The sequence below is a fragment of the Protomyctophum bolini genome (assembly GCF_963924005.1).
Source record: "Protomyctophum bolini genome assembly, chromosome: 1".
Taxonomy (NCBI): Eukaryota; Metazoa; Chordata; class Actinopteri; order Myctophiformes; family Myctophidae; genus Protomyctophum; species Protomyctophum bolini.
Genome location: NC_137862.1, coordinates 50,177,347 through 50,201,215, shown reverse-complemented (window position 1 = coordinate 50,201,215; position 23,869 = coordinate 50,177,347). Strand labels below are relative to the sequence as shown.

Below are 23,869 nucleotides of genomic sequence, written 5' to 3'. Positions count from 1 at the left end.
ACGCCCCCTCACTCACAGCGAGACACCTGTCAGTACAACATGCACACACACGCACACACACACACACACCTCTTCTCCTTCCACTCTCGCTCTCTCTCTCACGCCTGTCATTCTAATCTAAAGAATGCAGCGGCACTGGTATTATTAGAGTCCCGCCTCCCCTCTGCTGCCGCTTTGAGTGACAGACTCACCGTCCAATGACACGTCTTTCTTCCAGAGCTCCTGCAGGCAGGGGGAGTGGTTGAGGTCCCAGGTCTTGCGTGTTCCAAACATGACCGCAGGGCTGAGCAGAGCGCTGGACCGCTGGACCAGCTGCACACACACAGACATAACGAGACAGAAAAGGGAGAGATTTGTTCATGACTTGTGTGGCATTAAAGTGCCGTGGTCGTCATGACTTGTGGAATTTGGAATGAATCACTCAATGGACGAACTCCACCCTATATTTCCATAGAAGTGCTGTTATTGTATCATTCAGCAAACTATTACAAATAAAAGCCACTGCATCGTGTGAGTACCGGTAGATGGTCTGCTCGACCCAGTGGTAAAACACTCACCTACGTACTGTAAGCATAGCGATATCCATGATACAATGATGACCATCAACTACTTTATCAGAGAGACTGACGCCTGTGCACAATGATACGAGATTCATGTTCTGTTCCGTGTTCATTCCGTTCTTATATCCTTGTTCTCATATCTTCCAGGCACGTCATGTATCCCATCCACTGTAAACTAGAATGTGTCGTGCAATACTCTCCCTCCCTGGCGTTGTCATGTTCTCCGCGCACATGTCACTAGTCTCAACTGAATCAACACTCGCCAACCCTGGACTAGATGGAGACTCATGAGGGACCACAAGGGTGGTCAACAAACCACCATCACAACAGCCGCTTGTTCGCGTCGAATGGAATGTTTGTGACTCGACAAATAAAGTAGCCCCCCCTTTGAAGTCTATGAACATAAGAGATTTGATGCAAAACAGCTGCCAAAGCATACCGTACCAGAGGGAATAGATTCAAGCTGCTGCTTTGATTATGAAGTCTATACTAGGAGTAAATATGTTTAGCAGAGAAAATATATATTTTGCAGAATGTTAAGATAAGACATACCATTATGAAAAAGTTAATGAGCAGGCCTCATACCCATAATAACTTCACAACTAGGACTACTCTGCAGAATCCTGAGTGAAATGTTTGCCCTCAATGCATGCGTAGACCTATTTTTACACACAGTGTAAAACTCTTGTTCTTTTGCAGGGTTTTACCAGGGTTCCCTCCTCCCCATACTGTACATTTACAACAATATTTAGCATACTGTATTTTCCAGTTTTCCACCCTGGGGGATTTATAAAGTATTATCCTTACACCAGCAACAAGTTGGACCATCTATATAAAACTGTTAACACCAAAAAAAAGCCATTTTTGGGCAAAGAAAACCTAACACAGCCTTACCATAACCTTACCTTGAGTCTAGATAGTTGTTGTTGACAACATGAAGTCAGACAGACATGCATTGCAGATTTTTCCGTTTCATCAGATATTTGCATATATTCCATTATTAACTTAAGCTAATAAGAGAGAGCCTTAAGGCTTAAGCATTACAGTGGGGCTCAGCATTAGGATTCATGTGACTCTGTGAAATAGATCAAGTGCAGTATCCTTGCGCCACACTGTACCCTAGTTAACATCCAGTGTGTGCTGCAGAAAACAAAGGCAACTCGTCCCGAGGGAGAGAGACTAGACGTATCCAGCTACCAGTTGTGACCAATGTTCTCTGTCTTTCTGCTTGATTGCATTTATCGATCAGACCCGATTCCTAGTGTCATGGTGCTGTTGTCACCCCCCAATTAAAACATAGTCCGGGGACAGTTTGACGCACTCAAACACAGGATCATGTGATACCACCCTTGTGTGTAAGACAGTTTAAAGCTGCTATAAGCTATTTTTGGGTATTCAGACAGCCAGCAATGGGTAGAACGCTCCCCACATAAAATGTAGTCTCTGTGACACATCTAGGGGACGCATTCGAACAATGACAAAGCTTCTAGGAACATCTTTGAATGCAGATTGCGGCCCCTAGATGTGTCACAGAGACTCAATTTTTTTTGGGAGCTCTACCCATTGCTGGCCGTCTGAATACCAAAAAAATTATAATAAGTCATTAAAATGTTGACATATTATTGCTTATAGCAGCTTTAAGTGATTGTGCGGTATTAACATGGCATAGTTTGATTACTTCACCTGCATATCCATTTTATAAAGAGGTATGTATTGTTATTTTTTTGTGGTAACTAACTGGTAACTTCACGGGTGATTGGCTGCCCTTCGTCACCACTCTGCTCTCCACAGTCCCTAATCCTCCTGCCTGTATCCATGGTCACTGCACACACACACCCAGAGACTTTAGGTTTACATTTGTTTAGGTTTAGGGAGGTAGAGAGTGGAAGGGTCCAGGGTCCACTCAGCCACCTTAAAGCTTTGGCTTTGCACGATACCAACACACAGAGGTCTAATCTACTTAAACGCATGAACTTCTTGGTGTATCGTCTTGGTTCACTAACTTCACTCCAGTCAACATAGAGAAAGAGCATAGTATAGACCACCATGCTGTAAATGCTGCCCCAGCAGACAACAATCACTTTGTCATTACTCCTCCTTATCTTGCCAACAGTCCATACACGTGGCACCAGCAGATCCATTCGTCACTTTCAGCCCCAGGCACAACTGAGAACAATAGTGGTAATTAAAATGCATTCAGTGCCTATAAAACGATCCAGGATCTCAAAGTGTCTGAGATGAACTGCTCTAGTTGGAGATTTGACTCCACGTTGGTCAATCACTGGTAAGCATTTGGAAGTCCCACACTCAATTATAGACTGTAAAAAAAATGGGATGACACTCAAACTAAATGATTTAAGTAAATGTAATAATCCTCTGATCCACTTAATTAACCCATTTCAACCGCTATATAGTCAGCTTAATTAACCCATTTCGACCGAGACCGATTCTACAAAATGTCTTCTAAATCATGACAGTCTTCTGAAAAACCTTATGTTTCTATGTCAGTGGTTCTCAAAGCATTTCATGTCAACAAGGACCCCCAAAAATATATATGTAATTGGCCGTTGACCCCCATCTGATAATGTTGTTCCAGGGACCTCCCTCGGAAGCAAACATTCGAGTTGAAAATGCTCTGCTCTGAAAGAATATATTTTCCAAATCTGCGCCACATTTTCAGCTATTACCAGGTGTGCCCAAAAGATAATCAATCAATAAGCAATCTACCAGTAGATCACAAAGGCTGTGCATGTAGATCACGTGACATATGCCCTTAAAGAATATTTAATTTAAATATATAAAAAAACTATTTTTGGCATCTGCCACTTGAATTAAAATGTGACTTGATTGATTGACATCAAAAAGCACCCGTCAGCTCAAATCCTCAATGCAATATTATTTTGAGTTTTGCCGTGCACAAACGTCGGTAGAATTATGAAATACAAAAACAAAACAAAAAACTCTGCCTATTCCATTTCTCCCCCTCTATTTCTCCATTCCAAGTGCATTTGACTATTTTCAGCAACGGTGGGTAGATCTTGTTGAGCTGGTCCTTTTGAAAGTAGCTCTCAAGTCAAAAATGTGTGGCCACCCCTGTTCCAGACAGACTACGGTAATCACTGCTCAAGGACTAAATCTGAGCATAGCTGCCAATTGCCATATATGTTTCCAAACCTATTGTGTAACACAGCTGTTGCTTTGCCCACTGTACGATAATGGGTTACGATATGGTTGCCATAAAATGATGGAATGCAGTAACTACAAAGTTGCTTAACAACAACTTGTGGCAATATCGATTGTGTTTATCTCAAGGACCTCAATTTGAAACATTGTGCCAGGACCACCATAAAGGAAGACCTTTGTTGTTGGATTAGATTTGTCTACATACTGTCTGTGGGTGTCGGGCAGCAAATTTCTATTTTAGTTTTAGTCATAGTCTCTTGAATAGTTTTCACTTAGTCACCTGGAATGTATTAGTGTTAGTCTAGTTTTAGTCGACTAAATCTACAGGTGATTTAGTCGACTAAAATGTGTTTTGGCGGGCCAATGGCTGATTTTAGTGTAAAATGACTTGTCTTTTACCTATACTGGATCTCTTGTCCACTAGTCCCTTCCTGACATTTTAGTTTTTATCTGTTTTTATCCATTTAGTTTTAGTCATCATAGCTTAGTTTTCATTTAGTTTCCATGTAGTTTTCGTCAGTGAAGAAAAGGTAGTCGACGAACATTTTCTGTCTTGGTTTTTAGTCGACGAAATCAACACTGGTGTCGGTGGGGGATAACAGCACAGTAGAGAGAGTGAAGTCATTCTTTTACATTCTCTCATTGGGTCAACATCAGGATAACAGAACAGTAGAGAGAGTGAAGTCATGACTCATAAGTCATTCTTTTACATTCTCTCATTGGGTCAACTTCAGGATAACAGCACAGTAGAGAGAGTGAAGTCATGACTCATAAGTCATTCTTTTACATTCTCTCATTGGGTCAACATCAGGATAACAGAACAGTAGAGAGAGTGAAGTCATGACTCATAAGTCATTCTTTTACATTCTCTCATTGGGTCAACTTCAGGATAACAGAACAGTAGAGAGAGTGAAGTCATGACTCATAAGTCATTCTTTTACATTCTCTCATTGGGTCAACTTCAGGATAACAGAACAGTAGAGAGAGTGAAGTCATGACTCATAAGTCATTCTTTTACATTCTCTCATTGGGTCAACTTCAGGATAACAGCACAGTAGAGAGAGTGAAGTCATTCTTTTACATTCTCTCATTGGGTCAACTTCAGGATAACAGCACAGTAGAGAGAGTGAAGTCATACTTTTACATTCTCTCATTGGGTCAACTTCAGGATAACAGCACAGTAGAGAGAGTGAAGTCATACGTCATTCTTTTACATTCTCTCATTGGGTCAACTTCAGGCCAGTGAAATGGAAACGTGTCATTGTTTTGACTGCTCATCAGTCTGACCCCTTACTACCCTATCCCAAACGCTAACCCTAAGCAGAATCACACATGGAAGCCTCCGGTTTTGTTCAGGGTGTATATGTTCCACATATATGGAATAATTGTCAAGACAAATTGAAGTTGGATGTCTCTTTTACTATTTTTTAAAAGACTCTTAACTGACCTCACACTAGAGGAAGGCATATGCACCTGCTTTTTGTAATATTTGGTTATAAGGTTTTACCGTTTTGTTTCTGTGTGTATGCGTTTGTGTATACGTTGTGTCCATGTCATGTATGTAAAATCATTGCTGTAAATGTTCTTGTTTGTATACAGGGCGCCATTGAAAAAAATCACACCCGTGTGAACTGAGTGGTGCAAATCCACCACAGTGCAGCACTATCTCTCTCTCTCTCCGTTTCTGGCACAACAGCGCCACTCTTGGTACTCATTGGTACTGGTGCTCATAGTCACACACATGAACACACACATGAACACACACACGGTTGACACGGACATTGCTGTTCCTTGGAGTGGTTGCACCACTCAAAAAGATCTCAATTGGATTCCCCTGAAATAAAGGTTTCAATCATTGGCTGAACGTAGCGTATATACAGTCACCGTCCAGCTGGCTTCTGATGAGTGCTCCAACCCAGCCCAGCACGCTGCCTGTCCTGGCTGCTCATGTCCTTGACCAGACTGTTCAGCATACAGACCACCTGGCTACTTTCACTCATGGTCAAACTCACACTGCCCCATATGCTACACTATCACCATCATTAGTCTAAACATTTAGTGTCTATTAATGGAAAATACTGTCTATTTAAGATCTTTAGAAATATGTTCAAAGGTGGTTCGTCTCATTTGACAGAGAGTAAGACTTCAATTCAGTGGCACCCATAATGTCCCAGAAATGCCTGTCAGATTATTCACCTCCTGCTGTTTCTTCCTGCTGCAGAGCAGACACCGTCTGCTCACTTCTCCTTAAATGGATGAATATAGACTGGTAGACTGTAGTACCTCCAGACTAAAGGCATATGGGAGGCAGTAACAATGGACGCACTCGCAGTCTTGTACTCACTTCTTTGTGCTAGATTTGCTTGGCTTAAAATAATATGTATTCATTCATTCATTCATTCACTCACTCGACAGGAGGGATGAAGGCCCATGATTTGAAATTCAGAAATACTTATATGGACACAAATTCGTCTTGGCAATTAATTGGTTGGTGAACAAAAATATGGAAAAAGGTCTCTCACATACACGTCTGTTAACGGATTATTGTGTACTTTTTGAGTCCCTTACAGAGCTATGTGTGTGGGTGGGTGGCTGGGTGGGTAACTGGCTGGGTATGAGCATGAAAACATGGTTGTTTTTCACCACATGTGCGCAACCTAACGCACACACAAACACACACACGCACATATGAACTGTATATATGATTCTTTCGGGTGTGCCAGTATAGTACAGTACAGTATAGGGACTGCCGCACGGTAACTCTGTCATTTCACAACCATTTCGGACATGGGGCACGACATAACCGGCACCGTGGGTGCGTTCCTGTGGGTCTGGAACCCCCCCCCCCTTCCTGGAAACCCCCACACGGAGTTGCACCACTCACTTCACACGGGTGTGATTTTTGAGGGTAAAACAGTCTGGTGTCAACATGTCATATCTCGCACTTTCACCGTGCCTGAGCCGAGGCCCTCCTGCTGTGTCCAAAGGCCATGACAGCACAGCCTAATATCGTTTCTGACAGGATGTAGACTAGAGGATAGGCTTAGTAGGCTTCCGTTTGTCTCCCTCTGTCTGTCTACGTGTGGAAGAGAAAAACAGCAATTCTAATAAACTTCATCAATGAGATAAAACACCACTTTGCCATTGGCTGAACGTAGCGTATATACACAGTCACCGTCCAGCTGGCTTCTGATGAGTGCTCCAACCCAGCCCAGCACGCTGCCTGTCCTGGCTGCTCATGTCCTTGACCAGACTGTTCAGCATACAGAGTGGACCACCTGGCTACTTTCACTCATACAATATGGTCAAACTCACACTGCCCCATATGCTACACTATCACCATCATTAGTCTAAACATTTAGTGTCTATTAATGGAAAATACTGTCCATTTAAGATCTTTAGAAGTATGTTCAGAGGTGGTCCGTCTCATTTGGCAGAGAATATAAGACTTAAATTCAGTGTCCCAGAAATGCCTGTCAGATTATTCACCTCCTGCTGTTTCTTCCTGCTGCAGAGCAGACACTGTCTGCTCACTTCTCCTTAAATGGATGAATATAGACTGGTAGACTGTAGTACCTCCAGACTAAAGGCATATTGGAGGCAGTAACACTGGATGCACTCGCAGTCTTGCACTCACTTCTTTGTGCTAGAATATGTATTAATTCATTCATCCATCAGGAGGGATGAAGGCCCATGACTTGAAATTCAGAAATACTTATATGGCCACAAATTTGTCTTGGCAATTCATTAGTTTGTGAACATAAATCATGGAAAAAGGTCTCTCACATACGAGTCCGTTAACGGATTATTGTGTACCTTTTTTTAGGGTAAAACAGTCTGGTGTCAACATGTCATATCTCGCACTTTCACCGTGCCTGAGCCAAGGCCCTCCTGCTGTGTCCACAGGCCATGACAGCACAGCCTAATATCGTTTATGACAGGATGTAGACTAGAGGATAGGCTTAGTAGGCTTCCGTTTGTCTCCCTCTGTCTGTCTAGTGTCTACGTGCTTGAGTCAGTAGTCGCTATGTGGAGGAGAAAATTCTAATGAACTCCATCAATGAGATAAACACCACTTCGACACAAAAACATATATTGTAACTACAAGCGAAAAACAGATTTGTTTATAGGCATGGAATATCAAATTTGACGTGTTGGCATTTCAGTGGGGTGCTGGCGTGTGTGTCGGAGGGACAGGAGCATTGTAATTGCCTATAGCATCCCATGCGGCGGACGGCTTGCACCAGCAGACAGCAGATGTATCCCATAGCATGGAGGGACAGTGAGTGCATCTCAAGATTAAATCAATTCACACAAATGTCCTAGCTGTTCACCGAGACACACACGGACACACCCGAAACCAACCTCTGCCTTGCCTTCGGGCTGGTGAAGATAATACAAGTGTTATTGATATGGACAGGCACTGGCTGAGTGCTCCTCCACAGCTTTCCCCTCAACACCTCTTAAGAAAACAGCCCATCTACAAGCTCATCTTCAAGATCTGCTATTTTGGGGTAAAGGAAAACAGAAGCTGAAATCCTATAGTAATGTCATTGTGATGTTAGAGTGAGAGAATTGCTGTGGAATTGCTGTGGAATATTTGATTATCCAATATACCAATTTTAGCTTAATTTACCGTAACATTCAAGAAACTAATCTCTGTCCCTGTTGCTTCTCCCCAACCTTGACCTTGGGTGCTGCTAATGTGATCTTTCAATTTACTGAGGAAATCAAGCACAATTAACCGGTTTAGAGAAAACGTGAGAACTGAGACTTTTGGCTCATATCATATCATCGTGGTAGCAAGTCATATTGTCCAGAAACAATGCTGCAGTCACAATATAACGTACAGTACACCGCAAACCATCATATTCATCGTGTTCTGAACAGTTCAATAACATTCAGGAGGAAACGAGTCAAATCCTGCCACAGCTGCCTGCTGCGGTGGACCAGAAGCCAAAACAATTCCACCGTGTTATGAGAAGAACATGAACACTGCTTCTGTTCTGCGTATACCACCACCCAGGGTGACTTCAACGCCCCAACCTCTTTCCTCCTCCTCTCAGTCTCATTCCACCCTTCTTTACCCCCCCCCCCCCCCCCCACACACACACCTCCCTCCTTCACCCAAAACTGGGTCAAATCATTTACCGCTGCCAGCCACACACCATGAGCTCCGTGTCAAAATGACTGTCTGCTCTCGGCAGACAGGCAACACGGTCTTGACTTACAGTACGATGCATGTCACACGCCTACAGCTCCGTTCAGACAATGATACCATATGTAAACACAAACATTACACAGAGACAGTCAGTCACACACACGCACACAAACATGGCATTATGCTCTATGAGGCTTCCCAATGCACTGCAACACACACACACACACACACACACACACACACACACACACACTAAAGCCAACAGATGGGAAACATAATACAACCCCCTGGTTAGGTTACAGCTCACACAGTATTACTCCATTTGTGTGTCTCTCTCTCTCTCTCTCTCTCTCTCTCTCTCTCTACACAAGCCCCCACTGTCCTGCTCTGTCGACTGCATGCATTCATGTGCTTCTTTCTGCTTCAACATGGCTTCCTACCTTCTCTCATCCATGCCCCCCCTCCCTGCTTTCTGATCATCTGGTGGTACCTACCTCTCTCCCTGCGGTCTGAGGGTGCCCATCATCCCTGCATGGCTGCAACAACCGTCCTGTTTCACCAGCAGCAGAGGTTCGCTCCACAGTACGGAGCTCGATCAAGAGGTGTGTGTACAGTACAGTACAGTACAGTAGACGCCGCCAGCTTCCCCCTGCCTTACGCTGTCAGTTCTGTCTCTCCAATGTGTGCTGCTGCTGCACACACACACACACACACACACACACACACACACACACACACACGCTGCGCTCTGTCTTTCTCTCCCCGTTCCTTAGTAACAGCGGAATCCGAGCCAGCATCACATCTCCCTGCTGCCCCCCCCCCCCCCCCCCTACGCCCCCTCCACTGCCGTCTCCCCCCTCCCTATTCTTCCACTCCCTCCCTCTCTCCCTGCTTGCCTCCCCCTCTGTGTTCTCATCTCTCCCTCCAGTGGTGGAATAAATATTTAAGCCACAAATGAAGAGCTCAGCACTCTTTACTCCCTCCCTGCCTGAAATATTCAGCAGCCATATTCACACACACACACACACACACACACACACACACACACACACACACACACAGTATTTACAGTATGACCATGTGCTCACTTTAGCACACACAATAGTTTTCCTTCTGCATACTGTAGTAAAAAAAATAATAATAATAATATAAATGAACTCAGGATTCTACCATGTGCCGACGTGCTCTGCAATACTCAAGAGAGCAATGCAACAATGCAATTTGCACAGCCATGTCAAAACATAATTCAACAGGGCAGGGGTCTGACGTGTACACCCCTCCCCCCAACAATATTGCCGTCAACATGCTGCGCTGAACCTGTGACACTATTTGTCAGATGATCCACTCACGCGCTTTCCAGACACTAAATCCCTCCTATACCACATAGGCTGTGCACCGAGGGATGATGGGTAGTGGAGTTTTTTTTCAGGATGCAGACGGGTGCTACAACTAAATGCAGGATTTTACCGTATATGCACCCATGCAGCTAAACACACACACACCATACACCCTCAGTGTGTGTGTGTGTGTGTGTGTGTGTGTGTGTGTGTGTGTGTATATATATACCATTACCCACACACATACCATACACCCTCAATGTAAGGTAAAAATTTGTAACAGCATGTTCTTTTTAGGCTTTTCAGTACTCATACAAATGTCAATGTTAAGACTATAACACAGCTCATGAAACTGAACCTGTGAATTATGAATGAGACACACTATACCAAGTCTCAGGTAGCCTCCATGACACACGAGCAGCATTCACCACCAACATTCAGTGTCCCCTCCATGCAGTGTTGTTTTCTTCGACTAAAACTAGGACGAGAAATGTTCGTCGATTACCTTTTTTCACAGACGAAAACTAAATGGAAACTAAATGAAAACTAAGTAAGGACTAAATCTATGACTAAATATACTGACAATTTCATCAACACATAAAAAGTAGACTAAAATGTCAGGAAAGGACTAGTGGACAAGAGATCCGGTAAAAGTCATTTTACAATTGGTTTGCATGCTGAAAATAGCAGATCAACAACAACAACAAGCTGCGACGCATTGTGAGCTTGTAGATCGGTTATTTTCAGCAAGTGTAAAAACAGTCATTAATAAAATACACAAATAAAATACATTTTAGTCTAACTCTAAACTAAATCAACTGTTGAACACTAAGACATTCCAGGTGACTAAAATGTGACAAAAACTAAATGAACACTATTCCATGATGACCATAGGTTGCAAACAATTTCAAGGTTTCATTTCATGACATTCATTTGAATTTATTTTATTTTCAGTGGTCTGGGGTTTTCTCTGGGGTTTGGAATCCTTTTGATCTGCAATTCGCAGGCTGTGACCTGTGACATTGCAAACAGCAGGAAAATCAGAGCACTTGTTTGAGCCAGAAAACCCCAGAGGGCCCAGACCACATATACTGAATGTTAAAAGTTTAGGTTTTTTGGGTGCAATCGAGCTCAGAAAATCTAAAAATAAAAATACTAAACCTTCACAATCCCTTGAATGGACATTGAATATTTAGGAGAGAGTCCTGCTCTGCTCTCTCTGCCATCTGTAGCCAGGGGCAGGGAGTGGGACCCATGTCCCCTACTGTATATTCTACTTTTCTGATGATGGCATGAGACTTTTAGATTTATAGAGATATTTAGAGCAGTAGTCAGCCCTGGTCAATGGTCATCCCTTGTAACCTACTGGTGTTCGTTTCCTTCTAGCTGGCCAATCAGGCACTTGTTGGTAAACCACTGAACTATAAACAATCATATTATATCAATATAAAAGTACTACATTTATATTGAGAGGACTAAACGGACGATAAAAACGAACATTTTCTAAAGAAATTCAAGCTTTTCTATATACGACATGCCAAAACACAGCACACAACGGGGACGTTGTTGCAACAACATCTATTAAATTATTGCATAAGGTTTGATCTGATTCCATGTCCATGTAAAGAAACAGAGCCAGCCTCAGTGTGACCTCTACATCGGTCAAAGGGACAGGGGATTTAACAGAGATTTAAATGTTAATGTTACATCATCGCAGGATGCCGCTATATACCAGATGTCAAATGACTCACAAATTGAAAGCTCATAAGAGTGTATGGGGAGGAAAAACAGGTTTGTTTTGTATGCAACCATGTTGGCATCAGCAGATTTCCATTTTCACATGACTCCTCCTCGCTAAATGTGAACATCATGTCTTCCATCAAGAGGCATGTGCTATCACCTGACATACTGTATGTTTCCTACAGCCGTGTGAACTGTGGGATTGCAGAACAAAACAAAACAACACAACATTCCTAGCTGACGGATGGGCAACCCGACACTGCCTTTCATCACACTGAATCGAGATCAAATTCCTTCTGGACTAGAGGTGTGCATGCACTGCAGGGGCACTGGCCTCACAATTGGATTAAGATTCACGATTCCATTCTACAATGCTTATCTCACCGTTCTGTATTAATGGCTGCACAACGAGTAAGTTCAGTTAATACAAGCAGACAGATATTGAACTACTATTTTTATTTAGAAACTGCTGGGATGTAAAATCGCTATAAATCAATGCATTCTAAAAGTTGCACTGTAGAATTGATAATTGTCCACACCTCAATTATAGACTACTGGGGCTTAGCTAGTTACAGTATACATGGCAGCCATCTTATACTGAACTGAAAGAACAAGAATATAACTAGAAGAAAGTCTCAATTCTGCAACACGTTTTAAAATTGAAACAAACTATGTATACCCCTCCTATCTTCATTTTTGAGTCCGTAAATCCTCTCTCGTCATTCAATGTCTCATCATTCCATACCAGCCTTCAATATTTGACACCGATGCCTGAATTGCCATCATTCATTCACCTGCAACGTTTTCCTGCTGTCGGGGACATTCTGCAGGCCGTCTCCACTTCCTCCTGGGTCTCCGTCCAGTTTACAGCGTGGCAGGCAATGGTAGCCCACAGTCCGCCTCCCCCGGTCAATGGGTCCCAGGTGACCTCTGTGGCCAGAGGCGCTGTCCCGGGGGAGCAGGCCGGCACCGTCCCCTGCCTCCCCTGTGGAGTTGGACTCCAGAGCCTTGTGTAGGTTCTTAAAGATGCCGTGTATGGTCAGCACCACCAGGGTACAGAGCACGTACATAACGCTCGGACCTCTCCGTCCTTCCCAAAATTGTCCCGCGGCGCTCAAGGCCCAGTTCTTCAACGGATCAAATCTTCTCCGGGCTCCATTTTCCCATGATGAACGCGGATGAGATCTGCCCCCGCGCAGACCAAGGTTTCTCTGGCGAGACTCGAGGGCCTGTGAGACATCATGAGCTTTTCGGCGTTTAGGTGAAAGACGACCGCGACTATAGGGCAGCCAAGAAAGCGGGTCCACCTCCTACTAAACGACTAAGAGAATTACACCATTGGGTGTGAATTAGCTTCACTTTCTCTTCTGCTGTCGGGTGCCGTTCTCTACCAGCCGAACAAGGTGGCAGAGAGCACCCTAAAGCTCATCAGGACTGTGCTTGCTAATCTGCAAATCTTGCCAAACCTGATCCCTTCACTGGCTGCCACAGAGAGAGGAGAGTGACCACTAGCCAAATATAAATGAGCATAATCCTCTCTCCATTTCTCTCTCTCGTTTTTTTGTATCTCACCTACAGTACACTATAGTGACTTTCCTAAAGCCTGCTCACGCAGTGACCATTAGTACAGTCCAGCATAAGTCTGATAAACTTTTTGGACCTTGTCCTGTTGTCACAGCGAGTGCTGTCCCACTGCCAAGGTGACAGGAGTCCAGGTAACCCAAGCCGTCTGCTCTGCAGGTAGGTTAATTTCAGGCGCGCTACCCTTGTCTTGTGCAAATACCACACTCACACACTCGTCAAGAATCCAGCAAGTGTAACATCCAGACCGGCCTGTTGGGGCTCGAAACTCATTAATTATCACTAATTAAAAAAAACACAAAACTTGTGGCATGCTTCTTAACGCTGGACGTCTCAGATGTTGGATTCCTCCGTGTCCCGCCAAGTTGGTTGCCGTTTGGCTAGTGGCTACATCCTCCTGGTTAACCCATTCTGGCCGGGAACCCGTTTTGGTGTTAGCATTATGTTATGCTTTAGCTATTGAAAAATAGCAGATCTACAAGCTCATAGCGCGCCACCGAGTGGCGCGCTACGAGCTTGTAGGTCTGCTATTTTTGAAAAATCGAACTACGACTGACATTTTTATAGAATCTGATCTCAGGTCAGAATGGGTTAATCAGACCAGTGTGTTGTCCAGTGGAAACCTCGTGTGAATCTGATCTCAGGTCAGAATGGGTTAAATGAGCAACCGCTTCACGGACCGTCTTGTCCTCCAGTCTGTGTCCAGGGGGACGCGGGACTGTCTTCGTGGGGCAGAATGCAAGCTGTGCTCCAAATCAGACTCACTCTGGCACTCAAGAGATTAGGCTACTGCGTTGTGTCAGGTTAGGGCTTCACCTCATCATCACACACAGAGGAGGAGGGGGGGGGGGGGGGAGAGAGAGAGGCGCAGAGAGAGAATCCTCCACAGTTTCATTTATTTCCATCCATCTGCTGTTTGTGGGATAAGCCCTGGATAGGACAGGAAGTGATTCACTGATGATGTAACATGCTGTATACATATGGATTTATGCAAAAAGTAGGGGAAAAAAAGAGAGAAAAACAAGATTGCGCCCATGATGTGGCCCTTATTCACCATCAGACTCCTATTGGCTGTCAGGATGGCAAGACAGACAAAAGCGTGACATTGGTGTCCCACATGTCCTTGTTGTCCTGGGACATGACACCCCCTCCCCCCCAGTAACACCATTCTGACCCGACAGAGTGAATAACAGCCAGTGAATTGCGATTGGTCCGTGGGGTCCACAGTGGGTCCGTTTGTTTCATGTCCTGGAACATGCTATGGTATTAACATTATACTGAGCCCGGTCTGTAGGCAACAGTTTTGCAAGAACAAAAAGGACAGTTTCCAACTGAGTGATCACTTTCAGGTTCTAATGAAAGGGAGGAGACTGGCTAGGGGCACGTCCCCCCTCAAGTTTCTGGACATTTTCCAATTGGGCCAATTATAAAGAGACACTCTAGTGTTTAGGGATTAGGGAAACATAAACCTGAACAACAGACAAATAAAAATAACTGTTTAATGGTCGCCAAAAACACAAAAACCCAACACACAAAAACACCAAGTAAAGAACTAGTTAAGATGTCTGATGTGCGTGCGTGCGTGTGTGCACGTTTGAAAAGGCTCACCCCAGTTGATCTCAAGCAGCTTACAGGAGAAATTAGACCCTCCTCACCCTAAGAGCATAATTATTAATGAATTAATTCAGGGCTTCACTTTCAATAAGCCAACATGAAGGGCATTCAAAGGACTTTTGTGTAAGAGAGAGACATTACAGGCCAAGAGGGACAGTCACAACAGAGGAGGGAGAGAATGACGCACAGACTGTAGAGAGGGAAAGAGACAGAGTAAAGTAAGTAAGTCCATTTTATTTATATAGCACCCCTCACAGAGAGAGAGAGATAGATCTCACAGAGAGCTTTACATACAGTGAGAAAGAGCAAAACAGGGGATAAAACAGAAAGAAAACACTGTACAATTCGACTCAAACAAAACAATAATACAGTCACACATCCGGGAAAATAAAAGCATGTACCATCAACAAAAGCTTGTTCAAATGGAAAAGTTTTAAAGACTTTTCTTAAAAATGTCAGCTGAGGGACAGAAAGAGGGTTTGAGAGAGAGAGAACGCAAGATCGAGCAGGAGAGGGACGCCACAGGTAGGCTAAACCGTAATGTGAGAGTCAAATCCAGCAGAATGGATGGTCGGGAGAGAGGAAAGATGGAGCGAGTCAGTAAAGTATGGTGACACCGTTTTGCAGAACAGGCTGTAAAGTAATAATCCCCTGTCCTGTGACTCCTGTCCTCCCAAAACACTCTGCACTGCACTGCACTGCACACACACCCATTTAATCGGTCTCATCTGGGCTTTTTTTAGGCTGGACATTGGACAAAATTACAGAGTGCCCCAGCAGGATGGAAAGGAAAGCACGCGCACGCGCACACGCACACGAGCGGATAAACAAGGAGCTAGGTTGAAGTGAACTCTGCCGCCGACGGCCAACGCGACAGTGACATCACCACTGGGGTGAGGGCCCGGGGAGAGAGGGAGAGACTCACAGGAAGAGGCGGACAGAGTGAAAAGAATTAGCTCAGCGGGCAAAGGAGAACGAAGACGCCACACAGAGCCACTACTGACACAGCCTGTCTCCTCCCCTTCTTCCTGTGTTCTTCTTGCCTCCGGATCTCTGGGAAAAGCACGTTTGTGTGTGTGTGTGTGTGTGTGTGTGTGTCCTCCCCAACTAGGACACTGTACGCCTCTGCAAGGTTGTTCTAGACATGAAGGACATTTTAGCTTAGATACAACGGATAAGAATGTTAATGATAATAGCAACTAACTACATGACAATATGACCCATGTACAGTAGCACTCACTGCATGTTCCACTATACCTGCCTCTAAAACGATTAAAGTTAAAAACTGATAAACTTCCAATGTCTTTTGCGGCGACTGCAATTATAGGAATGAATGGGACTAGAACTAGATTAACAATCAACACATTCGTAAAATACTTAATATGCAACAGGGATAGGAAAGATGTATGGGCTCTCTGTCTGTGGAAACCACAAAACGCCTGTCGCGCTCTATACAGCAGCCACTGAAACACACATCGTCAGCTTGAATTCAACTTAGAATAGGCTACATAGGCAAAAATAATTAGGTAAGTAGGAGATACATTTTGAGGGGAAAAAAAGAAAAGCTAGCAAAAGGCTGACAGTGAAAACATACTGGAACACTGAAATATACATACGGTACATAAATGGAAAACCACGTAACGTGGCGCATGTGGCGCATGTGGAAAAAGTATCAAGGGATGTTGCAAGACACACACACACACACACAGGCTGGTGTCTCCATCAAAAACCACAGGCTAGACTCAGTAGTGATCTAGACGTGAACAAGTTGATGTTGAGGATTATCCAGTTACTGCAAGTTGCTAACTTGAAAGACACACGTGCACACATACATAAGGAAACTACAGTGAGTATATAGATAATCAATAGGAGAGCTGTTATTAAGGGCCTACAGCACAGACCTACTAAGCCAGAGGTTATCTAGGACATATCTTTTTGAACATTCTTCTGAAAATTGCAGTTCTACAAGCTCACACAGAGTCCGATTGCGGCACGTTGTGAGCTTGTAGGCCATTTTCAAATAACCAATGTTTACACTATACGGGGTTAAAGTGGGTAAAAAGATTTGTGATGCTACCGTATATGTTAATACATTCTGCTGGAGAGCCCCTGGAACCCACTTTCAGAATCACTGCACTAAGCAAAGAGTCTGTTAAACATCTCCCTTCACCAGACATTCAATTCATCAGTTATGTGAAGCTTAATGTTACATAGAAACTATGCATGTGAAATCTATGAATGTCAAATGGATCTTCTTTTTTTTTTTTTAACATACTGTACACATCAAGCCTACAGAATGGCTGGGCAACGTTGAAGCCGCCATCCCTACTGGCCAAAGGTGGTACTGCAGAACCCAGGTTACATTTATGAATGAATCGTGACGTAGAGGTACCACGAGAACAGCGCGACGGGTACATTGATAGGAGCCATAAACCAATCATGTCAACGCTCGAGGGGTACAATGATAGGAGACAGCCAATCATATCAACGCTCGAGCTGGTCTAGATTGTCTGTTCTCGCTCAGATGATTTAGGGCTGCAGTCAGACAGACAATTACTGTTTAGGCGTACGTAGTACGTTCAACACCATCTCTGCTGTTCCAGTGCTGTTAACAGTCAGCACTTCAGTATCAGAGCTTAAAACCCGTCCAGAATGGGTTAAGACCCTCTCAGACAGTTTCTCAATGCGGGTGCACATTGGGCAACTGTGAAACTACTGTACAAATGAGGATTCTTAATGGATGATGGATCAAAAGGTTGCCTTTTCCAGTTGGTTTAATTGGGAAGATTAGTCTGGTCCACAAGATTAGATACACCACCAAGATACCCATGTACCTGTCTAAATACTTCCTTAATGTAAACGAAGTCCACACCCACAACACCAGAGGGAGTGCAACAAACCATGTACAACCCAGATTCGGCACAAACAAGGGACTAAATTCTTTTCGCTCCTATGCGACCAAAATGTGGAACGCCCTACCAACAGTCATTAAGACATGTGAATCCCTTGGCTCCTTCAAAACTGCTCTCAAAGGGCACCTACGGATGGCTGCAATTCGAAACTGGCCTCTGTAAAAGCTGAATTTGTATCTGGATTGTACTATGTTTTTGTATGGACGTGGTGTTGGGTGCCTGCACATATGCACACATGGCATCAACGCATGGTGTTGTGTGCAGGCGCCCTACACTCTGTCTTTGTACTATGGATTGTACTATGTTTTTGTATGGACGTGGTGTTGGGTGCCTGCACATATGCACACATGGCATCAACGCATGGTGTTGTGTGCAGGCGCCCTACACTCTGTCTTTCGTTTTCTTTTCTTTTATCCCCCTGTTCCCCTCACTGTATATATACTTTTTTTCCCTTTTCGCTTCCTATATGATGAATTCCTGTTCTGTTCTTTAACTACATAGAAGTGTCTATTTGTTTGTCTCTAAATGTTTTGATGAATTGAACAATGTGGACCCTGTTGTAAACAAGTGTAAGGCTTAATTGGGTCGTCCACTCACAGTTAACAGTCTTTGTATTGAGTTTGTGCTTGAAATGTACTGTAATTCTGCAAACTGTTAATAAAGATTTCAATCAATCAATCAATCAATCAGTCACAGCTGGCTTTGATTTTTAACATGTGCCGTTGTTGTTGTTGCTGCAGTCTGATTCGCTTAAAATAAAATGTGTCTCATACAATCCATAAAAAAAACAGCTATTACTTTCTGCAAAAGCATCAAACTGTGCAAACAATAAGGGAAGTGGTTTCTGTAAAGATAGGCTCAAAGGTTGACTGAAGCTACTGGCATGACTGAGAAACATGCAGGTCAATTCTTTCTCACCCTGATAAAAGTACAAATAAAATCAGCTTCAACCTGAATAAATCATTTCAACACTCTTTCGTTTCCAATATGTTAAAAACTTAAAATTATCACAGTATCCAAGTCTCAGTATTAGACCACACTGTGTGTGTGACTGACTGACTAGACTGCAGTTCCAGGTCGCCACCTGCTGGAAATAAAAGGAAACGCTGGAAGCCAACAGGGGCAATCTGGTTCCAATCAAAGAGCCTGTTGCATAACAACTAACACCATGTGTAGGAAGTCACAACAACATGCCATTCTATATGAGTGGTGGGAAAGTGTGGTCAACTCTCACCACCACCCCCCCCCCCCCCCGCCCCCGCCTTATCATGTCATCTCCAACAACACACAAGTTCAACACTTCTGACTGACCGTGCTGCACACAGACAGGAGCTGTTGTAAACGGCTGCAACAGATGGGAAAAAAAACAACCTCATTTCAGCAAAATTGGCAATGTATTGTAAACAAACACAGGACTTATGGTCTGTTTAAAAAAAAAACACACGCATTGCAATACATTGTTCAAATGTACAAATGCTGCCTCTTCTTTCTGCTACCGACTTGCCCTTGTTGATGAATTAAGTTTTGCCTTTTTTAAGATGATATGAATCTCTCAGGCTCTCAGCATAAGTCAGTGCCATGACAGGTAATTAACTAACAGGGGTCACAGACAGTGTTCCATGGGCTCATAAGCCACAGTCCATCCACTCGTCTATGATAGAGGGTATGTGTGCATAAAGTGAGTTTAATGTTGTTTAACGTCGTTAAATGCAAGGCAAGGCCAGAATGTAGTTTTTTGCCACTCACTTAGGCTTTCCCACAAAACTTCCGGTATGATTATGTCGTCACGCGCACACACTCTATATACTGTAGAGTGGACAACTCTCCTAAAATTGGTACCCGACAGACCAACATGGAACAATTTAATCAAATCACATCTAATCTAATAACAAGAGCAAATGATTAAATGTAATTTCTTCTCGCGAAGGCGGACTACCTCACTATCTCTTAATATTTTTCCATTGCCACTTGACTGAAGGTGGTAAAATGTACTTTTGTGGTAATGCAAATTACACAAGTAAACTGTTTTGGTTAATTGTTCACTTTTATGTTCACACACATATGGTTCTATGGTTTTAAACTTCATTTTATGATAATATTATAATTTTCAGAGCAGTCAGACTTTGATAGGCCTCTTTGCACTGAAAAAAGAATGGAGCGATATTTCTCAGTCATTAGTCTTAGACTGAGAGCACCATAGAGGCACAGATAGCAGACCAGTATCTCTCTGCTCATCTCCACTGGAAGACATGTACCACTGTTCATGCCAACTTTAAGCTGACTGACGGATGACATGAATAATATAATATTGTTGTCCGACTCTGAAGTTGGAGCATGACTGTGTTCTCCAGTGGAGAGTTCATGCGCGTGACTTTCCTCTGGAATGCTTTGCTCGTGTGTGTGACAAACTGAGGAACAAAATGAACGAGACAAAATGGAAAGAGTCTAGTCAAGTGTGTGTGTGTGTGTGTGTGTGTGTGTGTGTGTGTGTGTGTGTGTGTGTGTGTCTGAGCATACCAAAAGCATGACATGAATTGTCAGTCTATCCATCCTTGTGTTTTCATTATGTAATATCCTGTTGTGCTGTATCTGGGTCCAGACTCCCCATGTGTTCTGTTCAGGGCAGGCATGTCAACCGATTCTGTCCCTGCACTCATACCAAAGCAAATTCCATATATAAACCCAGGAATAAATAAAGTGTATCATTTCAAGACCTGTGTGCGTGTGCGCCGCGCGTGTCTGTGTCTGTCTGTTTGTCTCATGTCTTCAGGCCTGACTTAGGCCTAACAAATAATAACAGGGAGGAGTGAAGGCAGGATATTCTCATTTGGTTATTCCTCTTCCGAGGCGGAAAGAGGCATTCAACCGAATAACCCTCATGCCAGAAAGTCAGAGATTTATTTATAGGATCCCGTTTCTTCTGTTGGCCAGTACTTCCAGACACACCCTGCAGCAGGCGTTCCGCCACACAACCCTTTGAACCGCTCGCATGTGCTGCTGCTAACGATTATAATCTGGTTGAAGCAGAATCCCACAGAGACAAGCGAAAAGGGAATAAAGAATAAATAAAGGAATGATAAGTAAAAAGAATTGCATGCATCGACGGCAGAGCGCATGTTGTACTACTGTAGCTCTGGGCTGGGCGTTAGAGAGTTGTCTCTAACGGTTGGTGCTCGTGCTATTCCTATCTTTTCTGGAAATTCCACTAAGTGTGTGCAGGGGCAGCGCTCCTAACAGAGCTCTAGACCACAGCTAATATAATGCAGTCAGTGGTTTTCAACCAGTGGTCCTTGAGGAGGGGGTAACTTCCAGGTGGTCCCCAGTAAAATGATGGAGTTGGTAACAAAATGGACCCTTGTTCGATCTTTAACTCTTGAGAGTGTACCTTACGCTGTTAACATAAGTAGCATTAATACTTAATTCACAAGAAGTCTACATAATTAGAGAATGTAGAATATTTGTTATTTTGATCAATGTTTGCCTGTTGTCTCTCCGAATTTGTGCCATCAATATAGCATGGAATTGTGGACCAAATCGTATCTACAAAACAACAAACAACCTTTTTTTTAAACTGGGCCCGAGAGCCTCAAATCTCATCAAATGGTGGTCCAATCATGGCTCAAATACAGACTAAATAATGGGCCTTGATGTGAAAGGTAAAGGGTTTGAAAACGACTGAGCTAATGTTGTTGCAGGTGTTGCCAAAAAATTGCCTGTCAGAGTTTTGTGACTGCAGGGGGTCGCAACTGAACTACTGCAAGGTGAACCCGCTGTTGTGTCCACTGAGCACTGACTGTCCAGTGTCCACCACTGCAGTGACCAGTAGTATGACCACTGCCGCTTCTGAAATGAAAATGCTGAGAAAGGGAAGCGCTTTCTGTTGGGAACGGAACGGTCGGTGTTTTTGGACAGATGGAAACTGCTCGACTGGTGGGTGACCAGCAGCAAGGACACAAAGGTGGTGATGATGATGATGGGGTGCAATGTTGGGACTGGGAGGCTGCACTGGTCTGGGTTTATGACAGCTAGGGCTCCATACCGTGGGCACGCACGCACACACACACACACAGTCTCACACACACACACACACACACACACACACACTGACTGCGACTGTACGACCACACGCAACTTTGCACGCGGTTACATTAGTAAGACTATACAAACAACACAACAACTCGATCATATTAAACACAATTATATTCGATTCGCGATTGAAAAGGATGTAAAATTGTTTGTCGGCTGGAGTAAATATGCCACGGAAACATGCAGTTAACTTACGCCGCAAATAAAATGTGATAATATAATTATATTGTGTAAATCAAACTGTATAAAAACGTATTACTATCGGTAGTGTAGTAGGCTACTCCTCGGTCTCTTACCTTGGGTCCAAGGCGCAACACCACCCCGACCTCTTCACCAGTCTCTCCTCTCCGTCAAAGTTAAAGTATTCCGAGTTTCCGACAGTTTGAAGGCTATGAACGAAACACGCTAGTTTATGAAGAAGGTATCGAACTTGACTGAACTTTGCAGGCTCTCTACATTACAAGGTTTCCATTAACGGTCTTTTTGAGACTTCCTGAGACTCCACTACTATAGTGCTCACTGAGAGTCACTGACGGAGTTTGACCGGGTTTGACCAGCTGAGCTGATGGTTGAAGACTGCGGCATCTACATCCCATAGTCTGGAGGTCTGCCAGGCTGTGATTGGCTAGCTGATGGTTGAAGACTGTGGCATCTACATCCCATAGTCTGGGAGGTCTGGCACGCTGGGATTGGCTAGAGTTGAGCTGACGGTTGAAGACTGTGGCTTATACATCCCATAGTCTGGAGGTCTGCCACGCTGTGATTGGCCAGAGCTGATCTGATGGTTGAAGACTGTGTATCTACATCCCATAGTCTGGGATATCTGTCACGCTGTGATTGGCCAGTTAGTTGCAGCGGTGGGCGGAAAAGTACTGAATTTATTTATACAGTATAAAAAGTACAAAATGTATAACATAATCTATAAAAGAGCAGATACAAGCTCACATGTGTCGCACTGTGAGCTGTAGATCGGATATTTTCAAATAGCCAAAATGTATATAGGGCTGAACTGGTTAATGTACCCTATGTTTTGTAATAATATTCTATAGGCTATCTACAAAGTAATTAGTAACTATAGTTTGCAAATACAGTAGGCTAATTTTAGTAAAAGTAAAAGTAAGCCTACTGAAAATTGAAAATACTCCAGTAAAGCAAAAATACCTAAATGATGACTAATGATGTTATTAAATCAATTTGCAGTTAATCTTGTTGTAACCAGATGGAGTCACTAAGTACTCCTAATGTCACAGTAATACTATGCTTTGATTGATTGATTGATATTTATTAACAGTTTGTAGAATTACAGTACATTTTAAGCACAAACTCAATACAGAGACTGTTAACTGTGAGTGGACGACCCAATTAAGCATTACACTTGTTTACAACAAGGTCCACATTGTTCAATTCATCAAAACATTTAGAGACATACAAATAGACACTTCTATGTAGTTAAAGAACAGAACAGGAATTCATCATGTAGGAAGCAAAAAGGGAAAGGATACATATACAGTGAGGGGAAAAGGGGGGGGGGGCGGTGGGGGGGATTCAGATTTTACAGAGGCCAGTTTCGAATTGCAGCCATCCGTAGGTGCCCTTTGAGAGCAGTTTTGAAGGAGTCAAGGGATTCACATGTCTTAATGACTGTTGGTAGGGCGTTCCACATTTTGGTGGCATAGGAGCGAAAATAATTTAGTC

At 43.5% G+C, this 23,869-nt stretch overlaps 1 protein-coding gene across 8 annotated transcripts in view; it reads right to left on the bottom strand.

Moving 5' to 3' along the window:
- The window catches only part of kifc3 (kinesin family member C3), a 62,542-nt gene extending 39,843 nt beyond the window's left edge, over positions 1 to 22,699 (bottom strand). For all 8 annotated transcript variants that reach the window (XM_080776070.1, XM_080776072.1, XM_080776067.1 and 5 more), the window contains exons 1-2: positions 22,471 to 22,699; positions 192 to 312 (exon numbers count right to left, since the gene is read on the bottom strand). In XM_080776070.1, coding sequence (XP_080632196.1) covers positions 192 to 273 — 82 coding nt within the window. In that variant the 5' untranslated portion in view covers positions 274 to 312; positions 22,471 to 22,699. The remainder of the gene's footprint in view (positions 1 to 191; positions 313 to 22,470) is intronic.
- Positions 22,700 to 23,869: the final 1,170 nt, after the last annotated feature.